This window comes from Falco peregrinus, chromosome 2 (genome assembly GCF_023634155.1).
Source record: "Falco peregrinus isolate bFalPer1 chromosome 2, bFalPer1.pri, whole genome shotgun sequence".
NCBI classification, from domain to species: domain Eukaryota; kingdom Metazoa; phylum Chordata; class Aves; order Falconiformes; family Falconidae; genus Falco; species Falco peregrinus.
Window position 1 is genome coordinate 37,522,661 of NC_073722.1, and position 10,126 is coordinate 37,532,786.

Here is a 10,126-nt window from a genome sequence, read left to right on the forward strand (position 1 = left end):
AGTTTTGTTCACTGTAGTTACCTTTTGCTTAAGAGCTTGGAGTTTTTACTCTATGTGGATTTGTAACAGACTTTCTTTTACTGTATCAGAAACTTGTTCCAGTGACTCTCCGCAACCTGAACCCTTATTCCAGAGGGTAATACAGCCCACAGCTGTACCAACAGCCTCACCAGCTCTGTCAGCTCAGTCTTCACAGGAAGAGCCTTTTGTACCTTGTTCACGTTCCATATCGCCAGCAAAAAGTAAAGGCAAAAGTTCATTGTTGATTGGACTTTCTACAGGGCTTTTTGATGCAAACGACCCAAAGGCAAGTTTAAAAAAATAAAAAGGAATACTTTTTTTCTCTGTAGCGCTATTATTATTCTTATTGAGGCTGAATGAGGCCAGAACAGATGGCATAACTGTTTCAGCAGCTGTTTGTATTTGTCTAGCCATGTCTGCCCTGCAGGATGACTGCACCATGTCCGTTGTATCAGCAGGACTCATGCAGCAGTGAGTCTCTGGTTTCACTGTTCAGCATTCTGTGTCCAGGGGTCTGTGGAGGAATGCTACCACTTCTCTGAGACATAACTGAGGGAGCTGATGAGGAAATTCCTAACTTCCCCTATCTGCTTTCTCCCTTCTGTGCAGTTTTTCAGACTTATCACTACCTTGGCATGATAAACATAAACACTGAACAGATCAGCAAAGGTATCTTGTAATTTCTGGCAACCAAGTGATTGGGTTTTTTCCTGTAGGATTTAACCACCTAGCACAGGTTCTGGCTGTGAAGCAGGAAGCCTGAAGAAGAGTGAATGGAACCAACTGCTTTCTTGAAGGTGTTTCCTTGACCAGCTACGTAGGGTTGAGTGGCAGCTCACAGTCTGTGAAATAAGCATAGAATGGTGGAATTTGGTTTTGATATGAATTTAAAATATTTTAATAATAATTGTGGAACTAGTAGATTAAATGAAATTCTTAAATTACATGCATTACTTGCCTAGGTTCTAAAGTAGAAAGTGTGTAAAACAGCAGCTGCTTTTTGGAGAAACAATGGTGGCAAGGTTTCTCTTGAAACTTGCACACCTGCATTCCATTTGCTCAATATGTAGTAAAGGATTTCCTAGGTGGTGGAATGCCAGGTAAGGAAGAATGTTTCTTCTTTTGACTCCCAGCCTGAAAGAAGTTGCACTGTTGATGATTAATTGCATATTGAATAGTATCTATTGGTTGATGCATTGCTGTGAAGCATAGTATCGGGGATAGTGCTGTTTATATAAAGCTTCCTGACAAGCTTGTATCTGTTTTCCCAGATCCATATATTCACATAAATGGATTTATGACTCTACTTTTGATTCATCAAGAGTTAGCCTGTCATTAACTTCCCCAGTTTATGAAGCTGTTTATCTGGCAGTTGGACAATGATCACAAAAAGCTGTGTTGAGAGTAGGAGGAAGATGAACATCCTGTGTACCCTTATCGGATTTAGAAAGTAATGGATATGGTCTATAATGGAGTTCTTCAGTGTATCGGTATGAACTGCTTCAGTGTGTCACTTGGTACTGTATCTTTGGCATGTGTTTTAGCCATAATGTCACAGAATTGTTAATGCAGTACCAGATGAGCTCTACGTAATAGCAGAGAGCTTGGAGAAAAGCAACAGATGTGTTGTTACTGCTGCCATAAACTAGACAAAAGAGAGCAACAAATTCCCTTTCCTCATTTGGTTGCAGCAAGAGGATGTTCAGTACGTCTTTGCAGTATCTGCAGATGTAACTTTCTGGAATGTCCCAAATACACCTCTGTGGCAGCTCTTGCCCAGAAACTAAGGAAACCTTTAGCAGGGAGCAGGGCAGACAGAGTTAGTGTCCTATCTGTAGGCAGGTCTGTATGCTACTAGAAGTAGGATAATAGGAAAAGAAGCATTTTCCAAAATAACTGCAAGCTTTCAAATGATGGGGTAGAGTCCGTCTTCTGTGGTAGTAGTGGTCAGAAAGGTGGCTACATCTTTGATGGCTGTAATATTCTGTCTGTGTGCCGACAAGAGATTCGGTATTTGAGCATGTATATGAATACACTGTGCTTGTGTAAATTGCAGCTGAGGAACTGGGTTTTTTTCATTGAAATGTAGGGATTTTCATTAGGAACAAACACTGAACATGAATGTATTCAGAGCTGTGCTTGGAGGAAGGTGGGGGCTTACTGGTATAACTTCTTAGTGCGGATCAGGTCTTGTTTCTTGTTTTATTAATACTATGGTGAATATTCAGTAATGTTGGAGAGTTCTTAGACTTTTTAAAAGAGAGATTTGATAGCTCACTGAGCAAACAGTTACTTTGTTTCCATGTTGCTTTATTTCCATTGCAATAAATTACTGTTATAACTTGAACTTCTTTCAAACACTTGTAATGAAGTTTGTTCTAATACTATGGAATTGCCTTGAAATGTGTTGTAAACAAAAGCTACTGTTTTCAGTGACCAGCCTAGAGAACTAATAAAGTGTAATTTTTGAAAAAAATTTTTGTCAGTTACTTGAAAGTCCTACGCTGTGATTAATACACATATGTTGTAAACAATGGTGTGTATACATATATTATCTGCTGCAATGTTCCTTTATTTTTTCGATAGCTATCAAAGTAATGAACAAATCTGCACAAAACCAGTTTCTGTATGTCAGTTGATGTTCTTAAAGCTTTAATTGCTGTAACCTGTGAAAGCAGAAGGAATGCTTTCCTTTTAGCTAAGAGGCAAAATTCAAGATGTCAAATTTTCGATGAGAGTACCTGTGCTGGACACACAGTTATTTTGAAATTAACTTTCAAATGAAAAAGGACCAAAAAAAAATCTCATTTTTAAAGTATTTTGTAACCACAGCCTGTCTTTAGTATTGTTACCAAACAGGCTTTCCATTACCTTTGCAGATGCTGAGAACGTGTTCACTCCCAGATCTTTACAAACTGTACAGAACTTTAGTCGATGTTCCCAGTGTAGCAGATGTGCAGCATCAACATAATCTTGAAATAGATGATACAGAAGATGAGCAAGCCAAAGAAGGACCCTCCGATTCTGAGGATATGTGAGTGTATCAAGTTTATCAAGTATTTAAACAGGTGTCTTAGATCAAGAATATTTTTGGTTAGATGCTAACAGTTACAGTACACCAGCATGGGGTTTTTACCTAAATTTTAAATATCCTGTATTGAATCACCATTTACTTTGAGTCTTGTTCCAGAGAACTGAGAAGTTAATGGAATGTACTGCTTACAATAAGCTGTCCAAATTTCCAAATTCCATCCAAGATGCTACTCTGCCTGGCTTTTGCACCTTGCATTCCACGGAAGCAGATCAAAGTTGATGGCTACTGCTCTTCTAGAAATAAAGATTTCTTGAATATTTCCTTTCTTTGTACGTTCTGGGAATCTCGCTCATCTATCTTCTCTGTCGTTGTATTGGGATGTCCTTCAAGTCCCCCAAATTATTTCAGGGGCTTCAAAATCTGACCTTGGTGCTTGATTATTTCCTGCAGCTTGGGTAGTCTGCAGAGATAAAATCATCTGGTGTATCTGTTCCGATGAGATCTAGATCTTTTAGCTCCAGACACATTTTTATCTGGATTGTTATACTTGCCAGGGTTCTATAATAGTGCATCAATGCAAAGATTTTGAAATAACCTTACTAATAAAGTTGAATTGAGGACCTGTCGTCATCTTTTTACAAAATTATCTGGTATTTGTTTAGCTAATCTCTATTCCCTGTGTCTTGCATGATGTAATGGTGTCAATGCTATAATCATGTTGGACTGAGGACACAAATATTTGTCTTTTTATTTTTTTATAATACTTTTTTTTCCTTCTCCAGCTACATTGGCTTTCCAGTTTGTTGGCTTAACAAAAGAAATGAGCATTTCCTACAGAGTTTGTCTTGTAAAGTATTAATTAAATTAACTTTCTATCACTTTCCTTTAGTATGTTTGGGGAGGCAGATACAGATTTGCAGGAACTCCGGGCCTCAATGGAACAACTGCTTAGGGAGCAGCCTAGTGAGGAATTCAGTGAAGAGGAGGAGTCTACTCTAAAGGCTAACGTCACTGAATGCATAACAAATGGTACAGAGCTGGATGAAGGAGATGAAAATAACCCCAGCAGTGAAAGTGCACTTAACGAAGAATGGCAGTCAGGTATAATTTCTGTTATACCTGTTTTATAAGTTACTTATTGATGTTAACAATTCAAACAGAGTAATGTTTCTATGGTATACTTGTAATGAAATAAAGTTCTGACTAGTAGGTTTTATGCAGAACTTTTTAAAAAATTAGATAATATTTAGATTTTCTGAATGTTAAGGTCAACATCTAAGCAACATTCAATGTTGCAAATGTTCGCTATTTGTTAGGCTGTGATTTTGAATCACTTTTTCTAGTCATCTAAAACTTGTCTTCAAGGATGATCAAAGACTGTGCACATCATATGTTTTGAATAATTCATGACTGCAGTCAAGAGTGAAAAAGAAATAGCAATTGACATGACTGGAGTATCAGGGATTCAGCTTACATTGCAATTAATTAATTTAACAGGCAATCAAAAGGAACATGGAATTATTAACCTTGTACTTAGCCCGAAATAGCTATTAATGCAGTCAAGCTAAAAATGAGACAGAAAAATGTATTACTGCTTTTAGCGTTTTGCATTAGCTATACACAATGCTGTCCTGAAGTCTCAGTTCTGTTTTTTAAATTCTGGTTGAAATAAAAATATTTCACTACCGCTGTAAAATAAAGCGCATTTAGAAGTATAGGTATAAAAAGATGTAGAAAATCAACTAATCTAAACCATAGCTTTTGTGTAATTTCAGTTTATTGAAGATATTTAAAAAAAATAGAAAATTTGTAAATATACCTTCAAGATATTATCTGTATAATACACTCCCATAAGTATTTTAACATAAAATAAACTTAGGTAATACCATCTTTCTTTTTTCGACATATACACTGGTAACACGCAATACTATCTGTTCATGTGATTCTGCTGTTGTTGCAAGCGTTTACGGTATTTGGTGTCAGCGTCCCACCTTCTAGATTTATGATACTTCATAGGAATTGCAGGTTTCATTGTGGGGGCAGGAGGAAGGCCTTCAAAACTCAGGGGAACAGACAGAACTTTGAACCAAATCTGTTCAAGATCCAGAAGTTAAATACAGGATGAGAAGGCATCTAATAAGTTTTTAACCTATATGCAACTTTTGTTGTTATTTCAGTGATAATTTCTTGTTGATGTGACTATGATACTAGAGTCAGGGGTATGATTTGATCAGGATTATACAGGAATCAAAAGTAGTAAGATTTTTAATACTAACTCACAAAGTCTGTGACCTACCAGGCAATACTATGTATTGGTGTAAAGATTTTATATAAGTTCTGAAATCTAGAAAGTTGTATATTTTTCCCTGGGTAGATAAGTCCTTTTATAATTCAAATATTTAAGGAAGTTTTTGTCTTGGGCAAAAGCAGTTTGCATTTTATAATAGGATTTTACACAGGGATTCCATCTTGTATTTTTAGATAGATCCTTTTTTTGTTAGGCTTACCTGATGTTTGACTGTTCCCAACCTATTTTTAAGATTCCTGTAGCCTATAAGCAAAATCGTCTTGATTTTGCTTATATATTTTATTGGCATATTGAATTTGCCACACAAGAGATACATTCTTAAAAAATGAGGAACTTTGTAGTGAAATTAGTACTGTGTTTTTTAGACTTGCTCCATGCAACAAGATGCATCTCAGTGAAAAAATTAAATAACTGATTCTTAATATACACGTCCTTATTTTCTGCTACAAGACAGCTGCTTCATTAAGGAGCGTTTTTCCCTAGCACACAGGACAGCCACTGAACCCTGCATCCGTTCCACCTCAGAAATATGTGGAATGGTTATATGGAACTTGACCTGCTAACATAGCTTTGCTAAATGGAAATCTGCTTTAAGACTGTACCTTGTTTTCCTCCAGCGTGAATACCCTTATGGCTAACTACCAGAGTGGGGGTTTAGAGGAGAGAGCTCGATGCTTCCCATTTGGGATTCTGAGTTTCTTTGCTGTCAATAAAAGGGATGTTCTGCGCAGGTTGGTCAGAACATCTGCCAACATCATCTGGTGCTCCTGAGCTTACCTGCTTTCTTTACATTTAGAGGTCTGTGTGGATATCAAGTTTAGGGATGTAGAAACAACATGAAGAGTGTAGGAAAAATGATGTGGTTTTACTGTTTTCTTTCTTTATAGATAATAGTGATGGAGAGATTGCCAGTGAATGTGAAGAATGTGATAGTATCTTCAGCCATTTGGAAGAGCTGAGATATAACCTGGAGCAGGAAATAGGTTTTGACAAATTCATTGAAGTTTATGAGAAAATAAAGGTTTGTAGAATAACCTTAAGTGGAAAATATTTTAAGAAACGAGTACCTAGGGCCGTTTACTGTGCCAGTAACTAACTGCATTGTGTGAATGGAATCGATGCTAATTTCTTCAGGCTTTTATTCTGTTTCAACATACTAAAATATTAAGAGAGAAAATGCCATGCCATTGGAACCAAAAGGAGAACTTTGGGTTTAACCATGAATTGCATTTAATAAATTTGAACTACTTAAATCTCTGCCCGTTTTAATTTTGGCAACATGAGTTGTCCTTTCTCCTAGGCTATACATGAAGATGAAGATGAAAATATTGATATTTGTTCAACCATAGTTCAGACTATTCTTGGAAACGAACACAAACACCTGTACGCCAAAATACTTCACCTAGTAATGGCAGATGGAGTGTACCAAGAAGGTAATATCACTGTGTCCTGGCAGTTACGGCTTGTCTTATGTTCTTTCTGGATCATATACAATAGGTTCTAATATACTTCTAAAACATATCTGTGGTTTGTTACATGGATTGGCTAAATTGATTAAAAAAATTCTTATTCCAGCGACAAGACATGGCACGCTTTGATTAAGCATGCTGACCACTCTGATTGATCGGTATGTACATATACAGTCAACTGTAACAATACTTATTACAATACAAACCTTGTGAAAGGTGCAGTATGACTGTTTAATCTCTGTAAAGCAGTTACACAGTTTGCAAAGATGGAAATCTAGAATAAAACTTTCAGAATTAAAAACAATTTCATCTCCAAAATTAATGAATTTTTTAGCTAAAATAATACTGTTCTTTCTAAAACTCTGTATTTGTAATGGGTTGCAGTATCGCTGCTTTCCTGAAAAGAAAATGTCACGTGGCTCTTTATCCTGTGATTGTCATGTTTCAGAAGAACTTGATGTGGAGGTACCATCCATCTTAGTTTTCAGGTGGCTCAGTAATACTTGAAGAGAATTTATCTTGCTTTCGAGCTCTGCCTAGCTTAGCAGAGGTTGCTAGGCAGACGGATAGCTCCTACATCTTGCAGAGTTACTCTGTGAAATACCACATAGACCGCTATCAATGAGAAATGGTTTGGTGGTTTTTGCTCTCATGTCAAAAACTTAACTGCAGTGATGAAATTTTAGATTTCTAATGGTGGATGTCTTTACTGGAGAGAAAAATAAAGAAATTAAAATCTCAATTATGTTAATATAAATCAGAAGCATTATATATTGGCTTTAGAAATGTATGCAATGATTTTCAATTTTGAAAAAATACTTCTAACGCATGTTAACCAACGTCTACTTTCTGCATCTTTTAAATGCTTTTACGAGTGTGTTGCAATAGCAGTGAATGAAGGGTCAAATAAGATTACAGCTTTCTATGGTTTTTATATGTAAATGCTTGGGGGGAAAATATTTTTACAAACAATAATTCAAAAAAAAACTTTTAATACAGTTTAGATTTTCCCCATTTTTTTTTTTGCTACCGGTACAGAACCACTCAGTAAGAATAACCAGTACCATGTTGTTTTCATCCTGTGTTATATGACAGAAAAGTGTCTGAAACATTTTTTCAACCACAATTTATTGATTTAACGACAGAATTGGAAAGATATATCGTAGTCGTTTTTTTATCAAGCGTCCAAAGCACTGGCAGTATGGAAAAAGAAAATGGTAACTATAGTGTTACCGGTTGCTTTTCCTTGCCACTTTGCCTTAAGGATATTTTAAAACTAATACTAAAAGGCTTAAATGACAGTTTGCTGAAATGTTGGCATACAGATTGTAAGCTGTTGTCTGAATGAATCCTATTAAAATGAGCTGCCTTTCATCTTGTGAAATGCCGATTAACAAGTGACTATTTTTAATAGCTTCAGTTCTAATTCTGTATTTTACAAATCTGTGGTAGCATACAAAAATGTAAAGAAAAAGTAGTTCTTTACATGTCAGACATTTAAAGTACATACAGTACTTTAATACCAAAGTACATAAAGAATGACATTTAAAGCAGTTCTTTAAATTTCAGACGTTTAAAGAAAAAATCCTGTGCTAATAAAGGTGAGTAGAGGACAAGTGACAGTCAGAAGCATGTTCAGGAGCTTCTGCCACACAAGTTTTATACTCTTCAAATAAGAAAAGTTAGAAAACAATATATTGCTCTTTACAAATAGGACTGCTCTAACTGAAGCAGACCACTTGAGATGAAACTATCTTAAATTCACTAATCCAAGAAAGATGACATGTTGTTCAGTATCTGTACACATAGTGCTTTCAAGACAGCTTTGGTGACTAACTTAGTGAATTCTTGTATTATTCCTTACTAAATTGTGGTTCCCAATTTTGTAACTCCAGTTGAGAGCGAGTGTGTGTGTGTGCGTGGCTCCTTTTCACCCTGTCTTCCCCCTCTCCTGCTTTTTACAGATAACGATGAATAAACCTGACTCAGGAAATTCCTTAATGCTGTACTACGTGTCGGTGTTTGAAGTCTGCCACAGCTGCATAACAAATTGTAGTGGAAAATGTAACATGAGGCAGGAGAAGCAAGACTTGAAGAAAGAATGTTGAATGTATGAAAAAGAGGAAAAACATGCCTTTTAAAACTGAGATACCTATACACTCCTCTTGTGTGTACTTGCGTATGTGTTCATTAAATATCAGATGCCCAAAATTTTGTAGCTTGATTTCCACCACCCTAAAAGGAAAAACAGGTTTCTTCTAACCCGCATTTCCTTGGTTTTGCTGTCAAAATATTCAAAGTATTTCCAGTACTATACAGGGGCAGATGTTCAGCATGCTGTTGTTTTCCAGTCATCATCTCTGGAACAGCTTTATTAGCTTACCCTACAGTAAGTCTCTTGTTACGAATCTGATAAACTGTCAAACTTTCAACTGCCCTATTTGAGAAAAAGTTGGTTTGGGTTTTTTTTTTTTCCAAATACAGCTAGTCACAATCAAAAACTGCCAAAAGGTTTTTTTTCCACAAAGTAAAATCAAGTATACATATATATATATATTATTTAGAACTGTCAAAATATGTACATGATTTTTGTATACTTGTTTTATGGTGTTGTTATTAAAGTTTTGCCCACTGAAAAGTGTTAATTTTTTTAAACATATCCAACTCTTAAAGGTAGACCAAAACTTGCTCTATTTTAGCTGTATCCTGGGAACCTGTGATGAGAGTAAAATTAATAATCATGAATGCTCTTAATATATTTTTTAATAACCTTATTTACTTGATAAACATCTCTTGCTTCATCTGATAAGAAATTATCATCATTGTTCGAAACAGTGCTGGTTTTGTCCTATGCTGCTTCGTTTCTCCTTCCCCTTTCTTTTTTTTCTTTTTCTTAAACTTCCTGCAGTAAATTTTGAGGCTATTCTCTAGGCTTGTCTTCCATTCCCGTTTTCACTGCTGAATAATCTATTCGGAGAGATTATCCTCATCAGCTACATTGTCCATGACATTTAGCAAATACACTCTGAAGACTTTATTTTTCTTTTTCAGGTTTGCTTTTTCAAATCATACCTTGCCCACCTTTAGGGGGGGAAGGGAGGACCCAAAACCTTTAGATTTAAAAGAATATAGATGAACCTTATGGAAAGAAGAAAATACACCACTGGTATACTCTGTGCTCTGTGGGTTTGAATTTGCTCAAGGTGATACAGTCTTACTGAAGTTAAGGGTTTGGGGGACGTTTCATTCTTTCCAAATTGAAATCATATCATTAGTGACATTCTTCATTTCTTA

At 35.9% G+C, this 10,126-nt stretch overlaps 1 protein-coding gene across 8 annotated transcripts in view; it reads left to right on the top strand.

Moving 5' to 3' along the window:
* The window catches only part of NEK1 (NIMA related kinase 1), a 48,977-nt gene extending 39,169 nt beyond the window's left edge, over nucleotides 1-9,808 (top strand). For 4 of the 8 annotated variants that reach the window (XM_055794315.1, XM_055794323.1, XM_055794324.1 and 1 more), the window contains 6 exons: nucleotides 90-307; nucleotides 2,901-3,055; nucleotides 3,945-4,156; nucleotides 6,251-6,384; nucleotides 6,664-6,796; nucleotides 8,797-9,807. In XM_055794315.1, the coding sequence (XP_055650290.1) occupies nucleotides 90-307; nucleotides 2,901-3,055; nucleotides 3,945-4,156; nucleotides 6,251-6,384; nucleotides 6,664-6,796; nucleotides 8,797-8,810 (866 nt within the window). In that variant the 3' untranslated portion in view covers nucleotides 8,811-9,807. Of the gene's footprint in view, nucleotides 1-89; nucleotides 308-2,900; nucleotides 3,056-3,944; nucleotides 4,157-6,250; nucleotides 6,385-6,663; nucleotides 6,797-8,796 lie in introns of all 8 variants that reach the window. The other 4 variants (XM_055794320.1, XM_055794318.1, XM_055794319.1 and 1 more) reach the window with 2 other exon arrangements.
* Nucleotides 9,809-10,126: the final 318 nt, after the last annotated feature.